General features: G+C 38.6%; 2 protein-coding genes across 9 annotated transcripts in view; one reads left to right on the top strand and one right to left on the bottom strand.

Annotated features, from left to right (window-relative positions):
- The window catches only part of APAF1 (apoptotic peptidase activating factor 1), a 96,090-nt gene extending 94,169 nt beyond the window's left edge, over positions 1–1,921 (bottom strand). For 3 of the 7 annotated variants that reach the window (XM_027107257.1, XM_027107262.1, XM_027107261.1), the window contains exon 1: positions 1,570–1,876. The gene's annotated coding sequence lies outside the window, so the exon portion shown is untranslated. Of the gene's footprint in view, positions 1–1,569 lie in introns of all 7 variants that reach the window. The other 4 variants (XM_027107260.1, XM_027107263.1, XM_027107258.1 and 1 more) reach the window with 3 other exon arrangements.
- A 30-nt stretch (positions 1,922–1,951) lies between these two features.
- On the top strand, positions 1,952–20,533 carry IKBIP (IKBKB interacting protein). Of its 2 annotated transcripts, none has more exons than XM_027107265.1 (3): positions 1,952–2,617; positions 8,440–8,557; positions 12,937–15,387. In XM_027107265.1, exons 1-3 carry the CDS (start codon positions 2,442–2,444, stop codon positions 13,771–13,773), a joined length of 1,131 nt encoding a protein of 376 aa, XP_026963066.1. In that variant the 5' UTR covers positions 1,952–2,441; the 3' UTR covers positions 13,774–15,387. The 2 variants fall into 2 exon arrangements, with proteins under 2 accessions (XP_026963066.1, XP_026963067.1); XM_027107266.1 differs by lacking the exon at positions 12,937–15,387 and adding an exon at positions 19,587–20,533 and having other exon boundaries at positions 2,122–2,617.
- Positions 20,534–21,806: the final 1,273 nt, after the last annotated feature.

The raw sequence follows: 21,806 nt of genomic DNA, 5'->3' as shown, positions 1-21,806 counted from the left end.
AAACACATTTCTCATGTGCTTACTCCACTAATTTTTCAGCTGAGCTGCTAACTATGACAAAGCAACAGAAAATATCCTCTGATGTCATTTCTTAGAGTAGGAGGACACAAAGAATAATATTCTTCACAGTATAATACTCTAAGTTCCTAGCGACTTTATTTCAAATACGATGCAAATTTTTCAATAGGTATAAAACCCAGATCAGAACATTTTCAAGTTTTTAAACAGAATCTATCCAATGTAATACAGTGAGTGTCTAAATGTGTTTATTTATATACTCATTCAATAAACATTTGAGCCCCTCCTGTGTGTCAGGCCCTGAATCTACAGAGATTAAATCATACCCCTGAAGGAATTCACAATCTGGTAGGAGAGTAAAATACAGATAATTATAATATGATGTACTAAGCGCCAAGAGATAAGCACAAGTAATTTTGAGCACACAGAAGAGAAGCAATAATCATTAAGCTTCATTAATCAGTAATCAGTAATGACTATAAAAAGTACCACCGAATGTGTCACTTTCAAACACAGGTAAGTAGAGAATTTGCCTATGCTTGTCAAGGTTCACAAAATGCCCAGTACTGGCATGAAACTGATTGATAAAAGAAAAAGTTATGGTTAGGATCAAGGCTACGTTTTTAAATGTTAGTGTTTTTATGATCTCAAGTTAAACATAAAACGTCCCAGGCTTCCCTGGTGGTGCAGTAGTTAAGAACCCCCCTGCCAGTGCAGGGGACACGGGTTCGAGCCCTGGTCCGGGGGAAATTCCACATGCCGCGGAGCAACTAAGCCCGTGCGACGCAACTACTAAGCCTGCGCTCTAGAGCCCGTGAGCCACAACTACCCAGCCCGTGTTCCACAAGAGAAGCCACCGCAATGAGACGCCCACGCACAGCAACAAAGACCCAATACAACCAAAAATAAATAATAAACTAATTACTTTTTTAAAAATCATATTAAAACATAAAACGTCCCTTAATTTTTCAGTAATAAAACTCTATTTAACAAAACAAAAATGAACTTCTTAGCTTTTGTCCAATAGCTAAGGCAAGAGACACACTCTGACCACCTGAAACTAATTTCCAACTTTACCTAGCCCTATTAAAACTAAAGACGTTAAGTTTTATACGTTTTTTAACTCTGCACACATTTAGATATTCTGAACAAATTCTCAGTGTCCCACCTTCCGTAACCACATCAACATGTAAAGTCAGTACTCTCCAGGCTTGTGAGATATAAAGAACAGTTTCATCCAGGAAAACATTTCCTCTTTAGATAATTTCACTTCCTGGTACAGTATCAGAATGATTAATAATAATTCCTTGACCCAGAATTCTGAGTCTCTAAAATCGACTACTGAACATACGAAGAACCGGGTTCGGGGAGAAAAGCGAGGCGCAAAGTTACCCAAACCTTCGCACCTGGGTCTTCACTGGGAAGAGAAGCCCTGAAGGGACAGACCGGAAAATCAAGGTAGGGGTGAGTGGAGGCAACGGGACTTCCAAAAGGAAATTTGGGGCTCGGGCCACAGCCCGGGGGCAGGTCGGGGCCTCACAGGTGTCTCACCTGGGCCTCCGCAGCCGGGGGGCTCCTGAAGACCCCCGGGAATCTCCGACCTGCGGAGGAGGCGTCACCCCCGCAGGCGGCCCACGCAGTCCCGGGGCGCCGAGGAGAGTATTCCAACCCAGACACAAAGGAAGGAGCGCCACTCGGACTGTCGTTCCTTCCCTCCCGCTGCAGCTGCACCCGGGCGGGAGCCCGGAGCCACTGCGGACGCCGCCGCGTCTACTTCAAGTCCTCGCGGGTCGCTGACAGCCCAGACGCCTCACTTCCGGCTCCCTCACCCTTTCTGCCCAGGAATAAAGCCAGCCTCTCCGCCTCAGGACCGTGGAGCAGTGAAAACCCGCCAGTCCGCCCCCCTGGGACGACGCCGGCCCGCGCGAGCCAAGAAACACACCCGGAACCCCTCCAGGCGTCCGTCGCCGCGCGCGCTCCGGTTCCGGCTAGTGCCCGCGCGCGCAGAAAAAAGCCTCCGCCGCACCAACTGGGGCGCGCCGCGCTCCAACGAAGGGCGGACCGAGGCGGCGGCGCGCTCGACGCGCGCTGCCCCGCCCCCCCCCCCCCCCCCCCCCACGTCCCGGCGGCTTGCAGACGCCTGGGTGCCACGGTTTCCTCGCTTTTGCAGCGTTAACGCAGAAGTTTGGGGAAGTAGGATTGCCGCTTACCCCAGCTGGAGGAACTAGAAAGAGGGTGGCTGGGAGACGCTGTGGAGCAGGGAGGATGGCCGGGAGAGGAAGGGGGCTGGTTTCTGGGCGGTGCCAAGTCTGAAACGGGGCGCGGTCACCGCCGAGCCTTCCCGCGGAGGCTGAGGAGGCCACGTCTCGCTACCCCAGGGTGAAGAGGCAGCCCCGGGTTTGTCATCCTCAGGACCTCCAGACATGTCTGAGGGGAAGAGCCGGAAGAGGTCGGCGCCCAAGGGAGCCCCAGCGGAGCCTGGGAAGCGAAGCGAGGACGGGAAGAGCCTCGAGGGTCGGGGCGGTGGAGGCGGGGGCTGGGCGGATCCCCGGACCGGCTTGAGCCTTCTGTCGCTGGGGACGTGCCTGGGCCTGGCCTGGTAAGTGGTCCGAGGCCGCCCGGGTGTCCGGCCTCCCGTGGTCGCCCTCTCTTCTCTGGGTCCCGCGTCTGCCCCGGCCCCGCCCGGCTCGGCGTCCCGCTAACCTCTAGCCGCCACGCTTGCGGCTTCTGTTCCTCAGCATCGACCCCAAGGAAGGGACGGCCCAACCTTTATTTTAACTTTCGCTCGTTTCTCGTAATTTATTTTTGTACTGCTGGCGTGCCTCGATCGCCCAGCTGGAGCTGAGGCCAAGGTTTGGGAACGTTAACCATTAAGAAATGCAGATTCGGCCAAATTTCATTAAGCGCCTGTACAGGACAGAAGCTTTCCCGTTTTTAGAACCCGTTACTTCCTGTCCGCTGTGCATTTGGGACAAATTTGCCCCACCCCATAAATGCCTAGTGGCAACGTTTGCAACCTTAAAAGAATTCATTATGATCTTAAAGCAACAAACGTGCATGATAATATAAAGTTTTGGAAGATAGCTTTTATTTTGGTTATTGTGCATGCGTTAAGTCTGTTCCTAAGTTACAGACTGAGTTTTAGTATAACACTTTTGTTCACCTGAAACTAAAAACTTATAGTTTTTAAACCAAGCAAATAGCGATATATTGATGTCATAGGAAAGATGAATATTAAGAAATAACCTTAAAACCAACTTATTTTGTTTTCCTCAATCATATTCTTTAGGATTAACCTATTTCGTTTTAATAACAAGACTGACTCTTTAGAGTTTCCCTCCATTTTCACTGATTTTTGAAGTATTTAGAAGATAGCTATTTATCTTCAAGAATAATTGGATTCTAGAAGCAACCCTGGATGTCCTCTCATCTAGAACATTTTTTCCTTTTTTTTTGGCTGCTTTGGGTCTTTGTTACTGCGCAGGCTTTCTCTAGTTGCGGTGAGCGGGGGCTACTCTTCATTGTGGTGCGCGGGCTTCTCATTGCCGTGGCTTCTCTTGTGGAGCACGGGCTTTAGGCACACGGGCTTCAGTAGTTGCGGCATGCGGGCTCAGTAGTTGTGGCTCGCGGGCTCTAGAGCACAGGCTCAGGAGTTGTGGCTCACGGGCTTAGTTGCTCCGTGGCGTGTGGGATCTTGCCGGACCAGGGCTCGAACCCGTGTGTCCCCTGCATTGGCAGGTGGATTCTTAACCACTGCGCCACCAGGGAAGGTCTAGAACATTTTTGATGCTAGTAAATTTTGAAGTATACTTTACTGATGACTCATCCTCAGTCAGTCAGTCAATAAAAGATTTGTTACAATAAAGTGAAATGTTGATTATTAAATATTCTCTCCAAAAAGAGATAAATTGTTATTTTACTAATATATTTGTTTGTGGAATATTTTGATCTTAAAAGAATAAATGTACAGAACTTACTGTTTTAAATAAACTGCTTTTATGTCTTATATTGCATGACCTTCTTCAGGTAAATCAAAAACTTTGTGCTGGGAAAGTTATTCAGTACTAGAACTTAGTAGGCTAAAATATATATGTTGCTTCTTTCTAGAACCTAATACAACTGGTTTTAGTTACTGAATTTGTTAATTCTCATCCAAAGATTCATATTCATATGAGATAAATTACATCAGAAAATGCTCAACTTTTCAATAATTTAGTTACTGTCCTAGGAAAACACACTAACAGGAATCTATAAAGGAAAACAACTGTTGAAAAGCAGACACTTCAGCTCAGGAATTTACTGTTAGTGCCTGCAGTAAAGATACAAACAAGTTATATTCAAGTAGGAAGATTTTATTTGAACTGTGTCTTTGCAAAATAATAAAACAATGCTCAAAGATTATTTCTAAAATGGGCAGATTCAATGATTGTTATTAAATGACTGTTAATTGCTCTTGTGAAATCTTTTGCGACAAGAGTTGAAGTATAAATACTCTGGTCACAATAGCACATATGTATTCGTGGTAAATTTGGGAATTTTCTAAATAAAATGCAAACATTGGGCTTCCCTGGTGGCGCAGTGGTTGAGAGTCCGCCTGCCGATGTAGGGGACGCGGATTCGTGCCCCGGTCCGGGAAGATCCCACATGCCGCGGAGCGGCTGGGCCCGTGAGCCATGGCCGCTGAGCCTGCGTGTCCGGAGCCTGTGCTCCGCAACGGGAGAGGCCACAGCAGTCAGAGGCCCGCGTACCGCAAAAAAAAAGAAAATGCAAACATTTAGCATCTCAGCACACTGGAATTATAACTAAGCCACTGACATTTTTACCACTAGGATTAGCACCTAAAGATTGGTCTATCAAATCTTGATTGCATGCTATTGTACTGACATTGTTCTGGTTGTTAAAATACAAAATCGAATATATGTGCCTAAATACAGCTTAGGAGTACTCTAATTTTGTCTGATTAAGTTGGGGCAGAGATTTGAACCCTTGCACTGTCCGAGGTTGATTTCAAGGCATCACTATTTCAGTATCTTCAAACCATTAGTGTTTGGATCCTTGTTTGGAAAATAAACAGAGATAATGCAACAAAAGGGTGGTACTTGAACATCTCTCTATTAAACAAAGTCCTGATAATCATCTTCTGTCAGCCTGACAATAAGATGTTGGAGATAACAGTTGCCCAGAACTATAGGGCCTGAGTGTTGGTTTGCATACGTCATTTATAAACTCTTTAAGGAAATTTTCCACGTAAGAGATTGAAGACATTCTGCTTTCAAAAAGTTTTTAAAATTTATGAAGGTACTAAACAAGACAAAACCTTAAAAGCTTATTACATAGAAATTTAGTCAACTAGAAGTTCCATTGTAAAACTTTTAAGTTTCTTCTGGAAATTTCAACAGATTTTTTAATTGCCTTTATAAAAGTTTGTCATAGCATTTGTGATAATTATGTATCAGAAGTCAAAAGCTTTTTCAACCATCAGATAATTCAGGGGTTTTTTTTCTCTAATACAACTTTCTCTATAAATCGTTTATACAGTAAAATCTTGGCTAACCCCATTTTTCAGCTTTTGTTGTTAGTGGAGTTTAATCTGAAAGACAGTTATCCTTTAATTACCTTGATTTTTAAAAATGGAATATGGTCTGTGTGTTCCTGAACTTTCAGTATTATGCTGAAAATGAAGTTGCTGTATGAAACATACAGCTAAATGGATACTGACTGTTTCTCATTACTAAGTTGAAACAGAGCCAGAGAAAAATCCTGTATATATAAATCCTCCATCAGCTGTCTGACATCTAGGCCTCCTAAAGGAGCTATGCAGAGACAAGACTCCAAGGAACTACATGGTTTATTCCCACAGGACCCTGAATCTATATGAGTTCTCTGTAAACTGCAAGGATTATGAAGAAGTCAGGAAGATTCCCTTTGTAAAGCCTACACTAAGGTAGCCAATTAATCCGGGTGCTTTTCTCATACATCCATACCTTCAAGATCTTTATCTATGATAGGGAAAAGAGGCCCCAAAACAGAGTAAGAGAATGCTGCTTTTCCTATTAGTGGGTCTCATCCATTCACTTCATCCTTTGTTTGCTATAAACCCAACCCTGGTTCAAAGTGTGACAGGCCTGGGGCTTCTATCAAGTGTTAAGTAGAAGGGAGCCCTGATCCATTTTACCACTCTAGGCTTGTCAGAGGGATGGGAAAAGCAGCTGTGCAAAGCAATTCAAAAGAAAGGGCCAAGGTACGTAAAGAGAATAGTTCACGTTTTATGTTCAAGGCACTTTAAGAGCTTTATTAATATGAACCTGTTTAATCTCTGCAACACCCTATGAACTAAGTAGTTTTATCCCCACTTTGCAGATGAGGAAACTAGCAAAGGTAAGTTAAATAACTTGCCCAAGGTGCTTGTACAGCTAGTAAATGGCAGAGCCAAAGTTGCCTAGCTTCACATTCAACCAGTATGATATGCGGTCTACCTTTGATATTAATCCAAAAAGAGGCCAAGACCCTAGAAATAGAAATCCCTAATCCAGAATTGTTTATAATCCTTTCTTCTCCTAGAAGCTGTAGCCTTTAGCAGACCCTAATTGTTGTCTCATCTAAACGAAGGAAGATAGGGAGTAAGGAGGTCTTGAACTGCTCCTGTTAGAAAATGCCTCTGACTCATAAAAAGGAAACAAAGCACCTTGGGCATAATCTGGATGCCAGTTTCAAAAATTAATGTTTCACAATTGAAACCACCTTCTCTAGTGTACATTTTTGGCTTCTAGAAAAATCATTCTCTTCCTTAATGTTAAATGAGTTAATATTTATAATGCCCTTAGAATAGTGTCTGGCACTTGTAAGTGAAAATAAAACAAATGTATTTTAACTCAGCATCATACAGACCACTGTTGATTATTTTCATTACTAGCACTAAGTAAACTTTATACTTGTTTTTTCTTTTATGCACTATTCACATATAGAAATAGTGAATTTTATTTTTTTATTTTGGTGAGAAGCTAACCATGAAAAAAACTCTACAAATTATCATCAGAGATGGTCACTAATATGATACAGTTTTCTTCAAGCTTTTGCTTAATATTTGAATTTTGAAGAGAAGAGTGGAGATAACATTAAAAAGATTAAATAAAACAGAAAGTCCTGTAATTAATTTTTGTGGATCAACCTTCATAAGAAATCCCTCTTATAATAATGATTTTATTCTAAATGAACACACTGATCTATAGGATAAATCCATGAGGTTAACAGTGGAGTAATGGATGATAAAACTAGTTCCTGAAATTAGACATTTCTTTAGACCGTCTTTCTCCTTCATCTCTGTCTGCTGGTCCCTAAAAGCCAAGAATGAAATAGCCAATCAGAAAAGAATTGTCTACACATCCTTCTTTGAAATTAGGATAATAGTGTTTTCTAATAACGAGAAGTTTTGTTTAAAAGTTCATATTAACACACAGGAGAAGTCAGTCTGTACTAATTATGTAACCTGGGCTTACTTAATTCACTGTTATCTCATAGAATAAACATTAGCCATCATCAAAAGAAATTTATTTCATCTGACATTGTAAACATTTGTTTAAAATGCAAAAACTCCATTTTAGTTTTGGACAGTTTTATAAGCAACAGTTAGCCTAATGATATTTATGAGTTTGATTCAATCACCTCTCCGTTGAGTTTTGAATCTTTAAATGTTTGTCTTGCAGTGGAAGTCATTTTTACAATAAAGTGTCAACTTGTCGTTGTCATCTTGGCTAGGAGATTTGAAAATTTACAATATCTAAGTCACATCCCAAACCAATTAAGTCAGAATTTCTGTGGTAAGACCCAGGCATTACACTTTTTTAAAGCTGCCAGGTGAGGGTTTCCCTGGTGGCGCAGTGGTTAAGAATCCGCCTGCCAGTGTAGGGAACACGGGTTCGTGCCCCGATCCAGGAAGATCCCACAAGCCGCGGAGCAACTAAGCCCGTGCGCCACAACTACTGAGCCTGCGCTCTAGAGCCCGCGTGCCACAACTACTGAGCCTGTGTGCCACAACTACTGAAGCCTGCGCGCCTAGAGCCCGTGCTCCACAACAAGAAAAGCCACGGCAGTGAGAAACCTGCGCACCGCAACAAAGAGTACACCCCGCTCACCGCAACTAGAGAAAGCCCGGGCAAAGCAACGAAGACCCAACGCAGCCAAAAATATAATAAATAAATTTTAAAAATTTAAAAAGTAAAGCTGCCAGGCGACTCCAATATGCAGTGAAGCTATTGAACCACTGGACTGCGTACTCACTCCTCCCTTCTTATAAAAGCTGCCACTACCTATACCAGAATTTATGTTGTCCTTACCAGAAGTGGGCATAAAATACTGCTTTAACATCCGAACTTAAATGGGTTTGAGTTAGGAAGTAGTGATTTTTTTTTCCCCCTTTTTCAGGTTTGTATTTCAGCAGTCGGAGAAGTTTGCAAAGGTGGAAAACCAGTACCAGTTACTGAAAATGGAAACCAACGAATTCCAAGGGCTTCAAAGTAAAATCAGTTTAATTTCAGAAAAGGTAATTATTAATTGGCATATTTGGGGAGATTTTACCGTTTTTCTTCCCCATTGCCACCCTTCTACCCCAGTTGATAAATTCTTTTTCCCTGCCTTTTAGACCATTACTACTTTAACTCTCACTGGTTTTCCTACTTCTTCACATTCTCCCTTTAATCCAACTTAGTCTTAGCTTACATTTCAAAAGGACAAGAATTTTCTAATATATGACAAATGTTATTGTTTAAAAAGACCAATATTGTCATATTGACGTGACCTCAATTTTCTATTTAAATATCAAGTATCTAGGGCACTGAAAATATTATTGATCTTTAGATATAAAATTAAAATAGGAGTAGCACTTTTTGGACTAAGATCCATCAGTTTTTTTTCTTTATTTCCACTTGGTAAGCATATATATTCATATGCATATAAGAATGACTAACCTAAAATAAATATTGATTTTTATAGACAAATGAAAATTAAAATCCATGTCTATTTTGTGTTTCTTCAAGCTGCAAATACAAGTGCATTACTACTGTGATTTTTAGAAATGTGAGACAGATAAAAAATTTTTAACTACCACATGTCTCAGGAGAAGGTCAGCTGCAACCAATAAGTCATCATGTGGGCCTTGTCTGGCTACCAGAGACCAAGCTATCATTGGGAAACATGGCTTGTTTGTTCCTTTGTTCATCACTGAGCCTTTACTCAGTGATAAGGTAGAAAAGGATTTGCGCTTGGCCCCAGGGTAAGCAAAGATGTTGCAAAAATAGAAATGAAATAGACGGCCGGCCGAAGTCCCTGCAGCCTGATGCACAGAATAAGCCTGTAGTCCCCAAAAAGATAAGAGTCATGGATTAAAATCATCCCTTACACGTGCCAGTGAATTCCATGGAGGGTGAGTTTAGAGGCCTCTGGGAAGGTGCTGCAAGAGTTGGTATTTTGACCTAGGGCTCAGGTTGGAAACTGATTGTAGTTATCGAAAGCCCTCTAATCAGAGCAAACGTAATGATAGAAAAAATTTCAGGAAATAGAAACTTCATGTACTTAAATGCTATTGAAAACATATTTTGAAGAAAGATTTCCTTTTTAAATGAAAAATTTGGCAGCAATTAAAATGCTTTTAGTGAATCTCTGCCTTGCAAGCTTGGAACCCGGTAAGGAGGACAAAGATTTAACATATGATTAGAATTTGAAGTCAAATATTACAGGAGATTAGAGCCTGGCCTGTCGGCTATCACTCTCAGTATCTCTCCCCAGTAGCCCTCTAGTTTCCCTCTTCTAATATCTAATTACTCCTAAGCAGCTGTAAGGTGGAATACTGCCCTAAGGGGGTTTTTTTAATTTATTTATTTTTGGCTGCGTTGGGCGTTTGTTGCTGTGCTCAGGCTTTTCTCTAGTTGCTGCTAGTGGGGGCTACTCTTCGTTGTGGTGCGCGAGCTTCTCACTGTGGTGGCTTCTTGTTGCGGAGCTCAGGCTCTAGGCGAGTGGGCTTCAGTAGTTGTGGCACACGGGCTCAGTAGTTGTGGCTGGCGGGCTCTAGAGCACAGGCTCAGTAGTTGTGGCTCACGGGCTTAGTTGCTCCGCGGCATGTGGGATCTTCCCAGACCAGGGCTCAAACCCGTGTCCCCTGCATTGGCAGGTGGATTCTCGACCACTGTGCCACCAGGGAAGTCCGTGTCCTAAATTTTTTGTATTAAATCTACAGTTTGGTAGACTGAGAATGTAAACCTAAGGGCTTCTCCATGCATAAATTTAAATATTCATTTTTTTCTTACTTTCCACTACGTGGCCAATTTTATAATGGGCAATGTTTTTAATAAAACTCATGTAGATTACAAAAATGCTTTTGTAAGCAACAAGGATGTATTTTATGGCACAGGCAAATATAGCCATTTGTTTGCAATAACTTTAAATGGAGTATAATCTGTAAATCTATGTTGTACACTTGAAACTAATATAAGATTGTTAATCAACTATACTTCAATTAAAAGTAAATAAATAAATGCCTTTGAAGCAGACATTTAAAGTATCATCCTAGGATCCAAGAAATATTGTCTTCACATAGTTCGTTCTCTGCCAGTCTGCCCTAGGAGTAGTTTAACAATAGCTGACTCTTTACAAAGCTGGCCCTAAAGGCCAGCTTAATGCAATAGGAGGGGAAAACAACTAGACATGGGCTCTCATCATAACTGTGTGACTTTGGAAAAATCACTTTAACTTCTCTTGGCCTCTATTTCATCATTTATTAAATGAGAATATCAGGATTTGTGTAAGGATCAGATGAGATACAATATATATGCGAGCTCTTTGAAAACTTCCAAGCAGTAATAAATTTAAGATATTAACTTTTGTAAAAAATGAAAAACTATTAGACTATAATGGCAGCCCATAAATGCTAGCTATTGTGGTGTGCTAGTCACTTATTGTTTGCAGATTAAGTCTTGAGACCTTTGTTATCCTGAAAAGTTGATCTTATAATTGGAGTCTCCTGGGTTATACTGCCTCCAGGTTATAGTGATGCTCTGGTGAACAGCCTAAACAAGGAATTACCTTGGATTAAGATAAGCTTGTCTCTGCAAGATGCTGCTAATAAGACAACTAAACATAACACTATTACCAATGTACAAGTATTTCTCATAGTTGGTGTTTTTAAAGGAGATTGTATTATAGCTACATGTATACATTAAAAATAATTTTTAAACAAGGTTTCAGAGTGATACTGTTATGCATTGTTCCCAGCTATCACCTGGAACTGCTTCAGGTCCTGATTGGGGTGGACCCAGGAGGCTTCTGGCCATTCTTCTTCCTAAATATCAAGAAACATGTTCTTTATACCCTGAGATACGGGGACTACAAAAAGGCATAAAACATGGTCTCTTCCCCTAAGGAATTTAGAAGCTCTCATAGCTTCTCCTGGCTAATTCATCAGTATAGGGACTATACTGTATCTTTGTTTTTATATCCAGTGTCTAGCACAAGGTCTGGCACAGAGCGAACACTCAAGAATTCTTGAATTATATGCGCTAAATGCCAAATAAGTGGCAAATATGTAATATGATAGATTCTACAGGAGTTCAGGCTCTCATGGCTAGGGTCATGGAAGAATGCTGCACTGAAAACCTGACACCTGGTGTGAGCCTTGAAGGAAGGACAGAACTTAGCTAGACAAAGAAGGAAGGCTAACATATAGAGAAGTTATGGAATTTAGGACTTCCTCCTAGAAGTGTTAGGAAACGTTAAGGGGTTTTTAATGTTCTACCATGGTGTACATAGCAGTTTTTAAAACTTTAAATCTGGCTGTAGTGTGTAGGATGATTTAGAGGAAGTAACTAGAAGCAGCTGTTAGATAATATTTCTATAGTATTTTCCTTGATCATCGAAGTTCGGTTTGGATGCCCTATGTAAGTGCTTCCATAGCTCTTTCCCTGTCACAGCGCATGTAGACTTTGCTTTCTCCCCAAGTAAACTAAGCTGCTTAAGGGCAGAACTGTGTCTTGTACAGTATTATGTCTTCAACATAATGCTGCAAACATTTGATAAATTAACGATCATTTCTAGGCCTTCCTATAGTCTCTAAGGCTGTTATCTTTGTGTGAGTATAGGCTAAGAAAGAGGTCCACACCCTGGTCCTTCTATATTCTAGACATTTTAGGAGATGCTAGTAGCTTACCATAATTTATAGATACTTAGAACACTTTACTGTTTGACATCAGTTGTCTCTGTAAACTGATTTTTTATTCACTTTTTGCCTTTGTGATAGTTATAAGATCTGATTCTGGTAACTTTTCTGCAAGAGGTCAGTCAACAAATTTTTTTTTTTCAGGCAGAAAGTCTTCCAGAATCATAGAACTTAGGAAAGTTAACAAATTTTATAACTAAGTCAGTTTCTAAAAAGCTAAATAACTATTAAAATGACAGCTAAGTTGCTTTCCATTGGAATAAAAAAAGAAGGAAATGTGATATACTTCAGGCTTCTTTAACATTATTTTTCTTTTGAATATCCCTCCATGAAAATGCACAAATATTTAGGATTATAAGTTCAGGTGTATACAGTTGGCCCTCTGTATCTGTGGGTTCCCCATCCAAATATTACATGAGGGACTTGAGCACCCATGGATTTTGGTATCCACAGGAATACCAGTGCCCCACAGGTGGATACCTAGGGATGAGGGACAACCGTATTTTTCTACCATAGTGCTAATCTATTAAATGTGTTTAAAACATATTTTTAACAGCTTAAATATGTAACAATTGTTTTTGTCTGTATGATTCTTATGTATTTGGATATTTTAGACATCTTCAGAATTTGAACTTGGCAAGTGATTGTTAAAGTATGTTTCCCTAATATAAAAGTTATTAAGTAGCCTTGGGAATTGTTTTGTGTTATAAATGCAGCTTGCAACTACTGAAAGTATCCTGCAGGAAGCTACATCATCCATGTCTTTGGTGACCCAGTTTGAGCAGGAAGTATCCAGCCTCCAAAGTATCATGCATGACATTCAGAATAGTGAAGAGATGCTCACTCAAAAGATGCAAAGCCTTAATGAGAAATTCCAGAACGTCACAGATTTCTGGAAGAGAAGCCTAGAAGAAATGAATGTTAATACAGACATTTTCAAATCAGAATCAAAACATATACATTCTCAAGTTACTGTCCAAATTAACTCAGCTGAACAAGAAATAAAATTGCTCACTGAAAGGCTAAAAGATTTGGAAGATAGCACACTAAGAAATATTAGAACTATAAAAAGACAAGAAGAAGAGGATCTTCTGCGAGTAGAGGAGCAGCTTGGCTCCGACACAGAAGCACTTGAAAAGTTAGAGGAGGAACAGCATGCTCTCTTTGCCAGAGATGAAGACCTGACTAATAAACTTTCCAGCTACGAACCCAAAGCTGAAGAATGCAAGACACATTTGCCAACAATTGAAAATGCTATTCGCTCTGTTCTCAGAGTCTCTCAGGATCTGATAGGGACAGAAAAGAAAATGGAAGACTTGACTCTTCAGATGTTTAATATGGAAGATGATATGCTGAAAGCAGTATCTGAAATAATGGAGATGCAGAAAACCCTTGAAGGAATTCAGTATGATAATAGCATATTAAAGATGCAGAATGAACTGGATGTTCTAAAAGGAAAAGTTCATGATTTTATAGTATATTCAAGTACAAGAGAAAAGGGGACTCCAGAAGAATATAATCTAGAAAATAAAGGAATTGATAGTGATTTTTGAATGAACTACATTTATCCTGGTGAACCACATTATTATACATAACCTGATTAGTTCCATGCTTTTGAGTTATTTTGATATGCCTCACTTTACCCTACATTATTGGAAAATAAGTGAGGTGTCCACACAGATGTGTTATCCAGAGAGTCAAAGCTTATCTTTTTAAGCAATAAAACTTATTTCATTTTCACCATTTTAAATAGAAACATTTCTAAAATATATATTTCTCTACTTTCTTGAAGCAATATACTTAATATTTTTAAATGTTTTTCTAATAATTAATGGACATTATTGTGAATTTCATCTGTCATATTGGACCCAAATATATTAATGTCCCTAGGAGCTATTGAGGGGTGTTTACCTCCTCACTCAACCCCAGTTTGCTATTTTTCAAACCTTCTATTTCTTATACCTTTTCTGTCACCTGAAAAAGTGACCCACTGACCTGATCTTACTGTCAGGTTGATCAGTAATGTTTTCACCTCAGCCAGTATTTCATTTCCTTCGCAATTTACTGCAGGCTAAGAATCCAGACAACCAAGTTTATAGGAATTTTGTCTAAAATAAAAGATAACATGCCTGAGGGAGAGCCTGGAATGCTTTGCTATGAATTAATATGCACTTTTTGAAAACTATGGAGACTGGGAAACATTTTTACTTTTTGTTAAAGCTCTAAACTGTTATAGATACTTGTAAGAAATTTTTTTAAAGAGTAAATGTGTTCTTTTTGAAAGTTTTCCCTATGAATTAAGTGTGCATCCTGTGAAGTATGGACTTTGGGAATATCTTTGTATACCTGGGCGTTTTTTGTTTTGTTTTTTTTTAAGGTTCTAACTGTGTTACAGACTCTTGTGTTTGCTAGGTACATGATCTCTAGATAAATTTTCTACTTGCAATAAAAATACACTAATAAGCCTGTGGCCTATTTTAAAGAAGAAAAAGCAGCATAATGAGATATGATGTGATAATTATGGTAACTAAAATATGTCATTATTTTAGAGTCCCCAAACTAATTACCCAACCAAATTTGTTTTACATAGTGATTTTATTTTACACAAAATTATATAATACAGTCAGAAAGAATAAGACATGGACATATTGAGATGAAATTAAGGGGAGGTCTAGACAGATTTTTGCAATAATGATAATCGGAAATGTGCAAGTTTGGGGAAGCACATAACACTTTTATTGGTAAACTGATGTATCAAGGGTGTCCAAGGTTGGTGTTGAAAAAACTGAGTTAACTGCCTTTGAAAGTGCTGTTCTAACAACATGTTTCTTCTTGCCAATAACCAACTATAGTCCCAGTTTTATAATGCAATTTCAGTGGAATTAAACACAAAGAACTTGAAAGAAGTCAGTTACAAAAGATAGTTGTGGTCAGGTGGTTTTATCATGTAAATCTGTACATTTTTTGAAAAATCCCAAATAAGTTCTACTTTGGGGTTAGGAAGGCCTATGGTAGACAGCCGTGGGTCATAGGCATAGCATTAATTCCTAGAATATTAACATTAAATTTCTTGACTTCTGAATATCTAAGTTCTTGTCTGTGTATACTAACAAAATTGTATTTGTTTGCTTTTATTTGCATGCTAATAAAATAGATTATAAAGTTAACTGGAACTTTGTCGTTTCAACCTCCATCCTGCCAGGGCATATGTGATCTCTTGTACTCTTTACTTTTATTTATTTATTTATTTATTTATTGGTGTGTCACCAGATTTGACACATCATTATTATTAACTACGGTATGTACCATAGTAATGGTTACAGAAAATAAATGGAAATAAGGTGGCCACTGTGCTCTATAGTGACAATTACAAGGGAAACAAAAACTGCCCTTCTACAAGTATTTCATGAGAAAATATTGTGTACATGTATATACACATGTATATATTCCTTTATTCAGGGGTTTTCCTATAAAAAATTGTCACTAGAGAGATTTAGATGTACCTAGTTTGTCTTCCTCTGTTTCTTAAATTCATTTATTTAACAAAGATACTTGAAATTTCAAAAACTTTCCTGTGTATCAAATATTAAATTACATTGTTAGTTTTCCCTTTAAGGAAGATTACCATATCCTAAGACACATTTTTGTATCTTTGTAATTAATAATAAATTTTACATTAAGTTTCTGAGAGTAGTGTCCATTTTCTTAATTAGCCATATAAATCACTTTTACAAAACAAACACCTAATTTTCTTAACCCTTCAATGTAAAGTTAAAAAGTATATTTGTAGTAATATTTCCTTAAATTTTGCCTAAAGATGAGAAGCTGTTGACTAAGTGTATTTTTATATTTTATAATGAAAAATGTTGATTTATTAGCCTGTATGGATTGATAGAAAACTAAATTTGTAAGATACAAAGTTAATGGCTTTTTTTTTTTTTTTTTGGCTGCACCATGCGGCTTGCAGAATCTTAGTTCCCGGACCAGGGATTGAACCCACACTCTTGGCAGTGAAAGCGTGAAATCCTAACCACTGGACCGCCAGGGAATCTCCAATGGCATTATTTTAATTTTAATCTAATTGTAGGTCTTTGTGTGAATCTATAATCTTGGCCAAAGATTAACATGATGTCATATTCACCAAACATAATTTTTAATGCATTTCTCTGTAGATTTACCTCATATTTGCACAGTTGGCAAAAGCTCTGCAAATTCACCCAGTATCTGTGTCACTTCAGCTATGAACTACTAATTTAACACAAATCAAAATGCTCCATCCCAGCTTTACAGAGCAGGGAAGGATAGAACCGACATTTTGGAGCCTATTATGTGTCACACTGCTAGGAGGCCTACATTCGTCATCATCCTAACAGCTCCATGTATTGAGTATGTATCTACCCTGTCCCAGTCATTGTGCTAGGCACTTTGCATGTGTTATCACAGATTCTCACCACAGCTTTGCTAGCTATGAGACCCCTTTTACAAATGAGGAAATTGAGGTTCAGCAAGATTAGGAATCTTACAATCACACTGCTGAGTCTGTCCAATTCCAGAGGCCACTGACCTCCCACTATACAGTGCAACCTGCTGCTGTTCAACCAGGGAGGGAAAAAAAAAAATCACAAGAAATCAGCTGTCAGTAGAACTATCTTGAGAATTCAGAAAGCTATAATTCAGTCAAATGCGCCCACTACTATGTTGCCATTAAACTAGACTGTAAGTCCCTCAAAAGTTGTAACTGTGACCTAAAATGATTTGGGCCTTGGGCATAAGAAAGAATCAATAAATGTTTAGGGAAGAGTGAGAAAGCAGTGGAGGAGAAAAAAACCCTAGAATAGAATCTTCTAATCTAGGCTTTGCCACTGACTCTGTGTTCTTGGGCACTTTATTTTGGGGCTCAGTTTTTTAATTTGTAAAATGAAGGAATTGTACCAAATAATTTCTAAAATCTCTCCTGGCTTTAAGTGGTTTTAAACTTTAGAGATCAATAAAATTTCCAGATCCCTTAGTACAGTCCAAAGATCCTTTAGCAAAGTTTCTGGAAGGCTGATTGGACCCACAAATCATTCCCTTGACTCACGTTGTTTTGCTTGTAGATCCAGACAACATTTAACATTGCAGGGCAGCATCTAGCTTAGTACCTGGCTCATATGATAGGAACAGGAATATTAGTAAGTATTCAAATTACTGGGTGAATCTTTCAAGCTACCAATAGACTCCAACTCTTCTGTTCATCTTAAGCAAATAGCTTAAACAAGCCATTGTAATCTTTAAACATAATTCAGTGAAACAATTTCTAGGCTACTCCTATACTGTATTGAGTTTCTATTTTAGTGAAGACTAATAGAAGTTAGTAATAAATTGCTTTTATAGCCTACCAAGTGTGACAAAGAGGCTTACTAACAGTTTCTTAATGATCTTATACTTCTAAGAATAAATTTAGCCCTTTCTGAGATGTCTTGTTTAATGCTGTTAAGCTATCTCAACTCTACCAGATTAGATACATTAATAAATGATAACCTAGTAATGAAATAGATGAAAGTAAGCCCTCTCCTTTCACCTTTGAAAATCTCTTTCAGCAAATACAATTTATTGCAAAACTTTCCCCTAAAAAATAAAATTTAAGGTTTTGCACTCACTGCTTGATTTCCTTCCTATTCGTGCACAGTAAACGTTGTTGAATCAAGATGGTTTTGATTATTAGTAGAAAGCTATAGACAATCTCCACTTTAAAACAATGCTTTCCGGGCTTCCCTAGCGGCGCAGTGGTTGAGAGTCCGCCTGCCGATGCACGGGACACGGCTTCGTGCCCCGGTCCGGGAGGATCCCACGTGCCGCGGAGCGGCTGGGCCCGTGAGCCATGGCAGCTGAGCCTGCGCATCCGGAGCCTGTGCTCCGCAGCGGGAGAGGCCACAACAGTGAGAGGCCCGCGTACCGCAAAAAAATAAAAATAAATAAATAAAACAATGCTTTCCTAGAAAACAAGCTGAAAGTTAAAAGTGCAAAGTGGAACAACTGACTTACATGTTATAAATGGGATTTCTTTTTTCAATGTAATCACAATGTATATCTGTGTTACAACACAGGCTTTGACAATGTATTTTACATTTGTTCTTTAATTTTTTTTCTTCATAGTTTAGCATACAGCGCACAGGCTTAAGTTAATCTTCTGATTGAAACTTAATTGAAACCTGACAATTCCTACGTGTTTTATTTTTTTTAATTAAATAAATTTGACATATAACATTGTGTAAATTTAAAGTGTACAACATGATACTGTGATACATTGATATATTCAGCCTTGAGAAAGGATATCCTGCCATTTGTGACAACATGGATAGACCTCATGCATGTATGTTTTAATTTTCAATTTTGTATTATTTATGATACTTACCCATCTTATCACTATAATCAACACTTTAATATTCCCCTTTCCCTCTTAACTTTATTAACTGATGGTACAATGCAATAAAAATTCAAATATTAAAAATACAATAAAATAACTCAACTTCCCCAAAACTGCTATATAAACACACATACACATGCACACAACAACAAAAATAACAACTTGAAATGTTGCCAGGCAGTTGTGTGGCTCAAAATGTTCATCAGCTGATTTGTCCAAGTTAAACCAAAACAATTTAGAGACATCAGTATTCAATGGATGCTGGGGAAGGAGGATGGCATTGAAACATCCAAAAGTTGAGAATCACTTGTATTTGGAATCTTGGAATTTTAGAACCTTGGAGATAGTGCTTTGTCTGTTTGTTGTTTTGTTTTTTACATATTTATCATCTCTATTAAACTACTGAACTGAGTTGAAGCCACAACCGAAGCTGTACTCATCTTTATGTTCCTCAGACTTCACATGCCTGACAACACACTAGGAACTTAAGGATTACTAATTGAATGGAATTAGTTCAATACCCCAGGAAAGTATTCATAAAAGTAATAGGACAATAAAGTCCCTTCATTCTAGCACTTGTACCTACAAACAAACTTGCATTTCAGAAGTCATGTTGTCTTGTTTGACCCCCCCAAATTTAGCGAAACTCATCTAGAGGGGGCTTCCTCCTCCCTTCTCCAGCAACTGAAGATACATCATTTCCCCTCATTTAGCTCATTTTGTCACCATGCAGAGGACTGGTGGTGCCAAAATAACTGGAAAATGCCATTTGCAGTCACATGAAATTTCCTCAATGTTTCCCTTCCTATTCATTAGCAATACACTTGATGCATCTTTTACCAAATGCTTTCCAGAAGAGCAGTAACTTTATAGTTTAAAATAACACCTAAAATTTAAGTTGAATTTTAAATGTTAAGCTTTCACTCCATTTAATTATTCTGGTACTATATTTTCTTACAGTGTCAGAAGTCTGAAGCTATCATAGAACAATTGAAGTCTTTTCAAATAATTACTCATCTAAAGCGTCTACAGGAGGAGATTTACGAAGTGAAAACTTGGTCCAACAGAATAACTGAAAAGCAGGATATATTGAACAACAATTTGACCACTGTTTCTGAAGATGTTACAAAAGTAGACCAAAGTACAACTTCCATGGCAAAAGATGTCGGTCTCAAGATTACAACTGTAAAAACAGATATGCGACGTATTTCAGGTGTAGTAACTGATGTAACATCATTGACAGATTCTGTTCAAGAACTAGAAAATAAAATAGAAAAAGTAGAAAAACATACAGTAAAAAACATAGGTGATCTTCTTTCAAGTAGCATTGACCGAACAACAATGCTCCGAAAGACAGCATCTGACAATTCACAAAGAATTAACTCTGTTAAGAAGATACTTTCTGAGCTACAGAGTGATTTCAGCAAGCACACAGATAGATTTTTAAGCTTAGAAAGTGACAGAGCTAAAGTTCTGAAGACAGTGACTTTTGCAAATGATCTAAAACCAAAGGTGTATAATCTAAAGAAGGACTTTTCCCGCTTGGAACCCTTGGTAAATGATTTAACAGTACGCATTGGGAGATTGGTTACTGACTTACTACAAAGAGAGAAAGAAATTGCTTTCTTAAAAGAGAAAATATCTAACTTAACAATAGTCCGAGCTGAGATTAAGGATATGAAAGATGAAATAAAACACATTTCAGATATGGATTAGCTTGAAATTATTTAGATTAGACTGAAGAAACTTTTTAATGGGACCTCTGTCATGTTATAAAAAGACTGACAAGTCAGAAATAACGAAATTTTGGAGTAAATACTATTTTGTATTTGATTCTATTTTGTACAGTAAAAATAAAAGTTTTTGAAGGACTGAGCACTGGATTTTCCAAAATAAATATGCTCAAATGTATTTAAAACTTTATATAAAACATGTTTGCAACTTTATATAGTAAGAACCTTATGCATCCCCCTTACATATACATGCATATGTTCGCACGCACACGCGCGCATGCACACACATATACACACTCAGGGTCTGCCAGTCTAGCGCTGGGAAATCTAGATGGGGCAGGATCTGAATCCCCACTTGCCCTCACTAACTGCCAAGGAGCATAGTACGTGTGGTTGGGGCCCAGCTGAAGAACTGCCCATCAGGATCAGGGCTGTAACATATATTATCCATTTAGAGTAAGAGAAACTAGAAAGGTCACAACCAGGGAGCTGCAGGAAAAGAATCATGTAAGAATTCCTGGGTCCTTTATGGCTTTAGGAAACAGGGAAAGGTCACCTAAAATGAGGTAGGGAAGTGGCATCTAGAGCAGGGTTTGCGGGGTGAGGGGCAGCACAGATTGCAGGGGGCTTGCCAAGCCTCAGATGGAGGCTGCCCCAAAGCAGCACAACTCATGTGTGGTGTTGATGTGACCAGAAGCAGCCAAAGCAAAGAAGTTCTAACATTTAAAACAGCATGACATTAGCAATTCCACTTACATAAAATTCTAGAAAATCCAATCTCATATGTAGGGGCAGAAAATGAATCAGTGGTTGCCTGGGAAGTATAACTTTTAAAGAAGCACAAAGAAATCTTGAGAGGTGAAGGATGTTTATTATGTTGATTGTCTTGATAGTTTCACGGGTATAGACTTGTGTCAAACTCATCAAATTGTACTCTTTAAATATGTGCAGTTTATTGTACATCAATTATTCCTCAATAAAGTCATTTAAAAAGTACAATATAATAATCTAAAAAAAAACCCACCCACAAACATTAGCCCTAGTTTCAAATGCCTAGCATCAACAGTATCCAGGTGCATAGAACTAGTTACCTCAAAAAGAAGAGTTTATGAATTTTTTTCTTCCGGTTTTACTGAGATGTAATCGACATACAGCACTGTAGAAGTTTAAGGTGTGCAACATCATAATTTGACTTACATACATCATGCAGTGATTATCACAATAAGTTTAGTGAACATCCATCATCTCCTATAGATACAAAATGAAAGAAATAGAAAATACATATTTTTCTTTGTGATGAGAACTCAGGATTTACTTTTTTTTTTTTTTAGGATTTACTCTTAACCTTCATATAAAACATACACCAGTGTTAATTATATTTATCATGTTGTATATTATATCCCTAGTATTTCTTTATCTTGTAAATTTGTACCTTTTGACTACCTAA

The sequence above is a fragment of the Aethalodelphis obliquidens genome, unplaced genomic scaffold (genome assembly GCF_003676395.1).
Source record: "Aethalodelphis obliquidens isolate GAN/ISIS:26980383/991018 unplaced genomic scaffold, ASM367639v1 scaffold8, whole genome shotgun sequence".
Classification (NCBI taxonomy): Eukaryota; Metazoa; Chordata; class Mammalia; order Artiodactyla; family Delphinidae; genus Aethalodelphis; species Aethalodelphis obliquidens.
This window is presented reverse-complemented; position numbering and strand designations above follow the sequence as displayed.

Bases quoted from the DNA above. Each gene is read 5' to 3' on its own strand.
- IKBIP (XM_027107265.1), top strand. From the start codon at position 2,442: ATGTCTGAGGGGAAGAGCCGGAAGAGGTCGGCGCCCAAGGGAGCCCCA. The intron at 2,618-8,439 runs GTAAGTGGTCCG...CCCCTTTTTCAG, and splicing joins ACGTGCCTGGGCCTGGCCTG to GTTTGTATTTCAGCAGTCGG. The intron at 8,558-12,936 runs GTAATTATTAAT...TTATAAATGCAG, and splicing joins TCAGTTTAATTTCAGAAAAG to CTTGCAACTACTGAAAGTAT.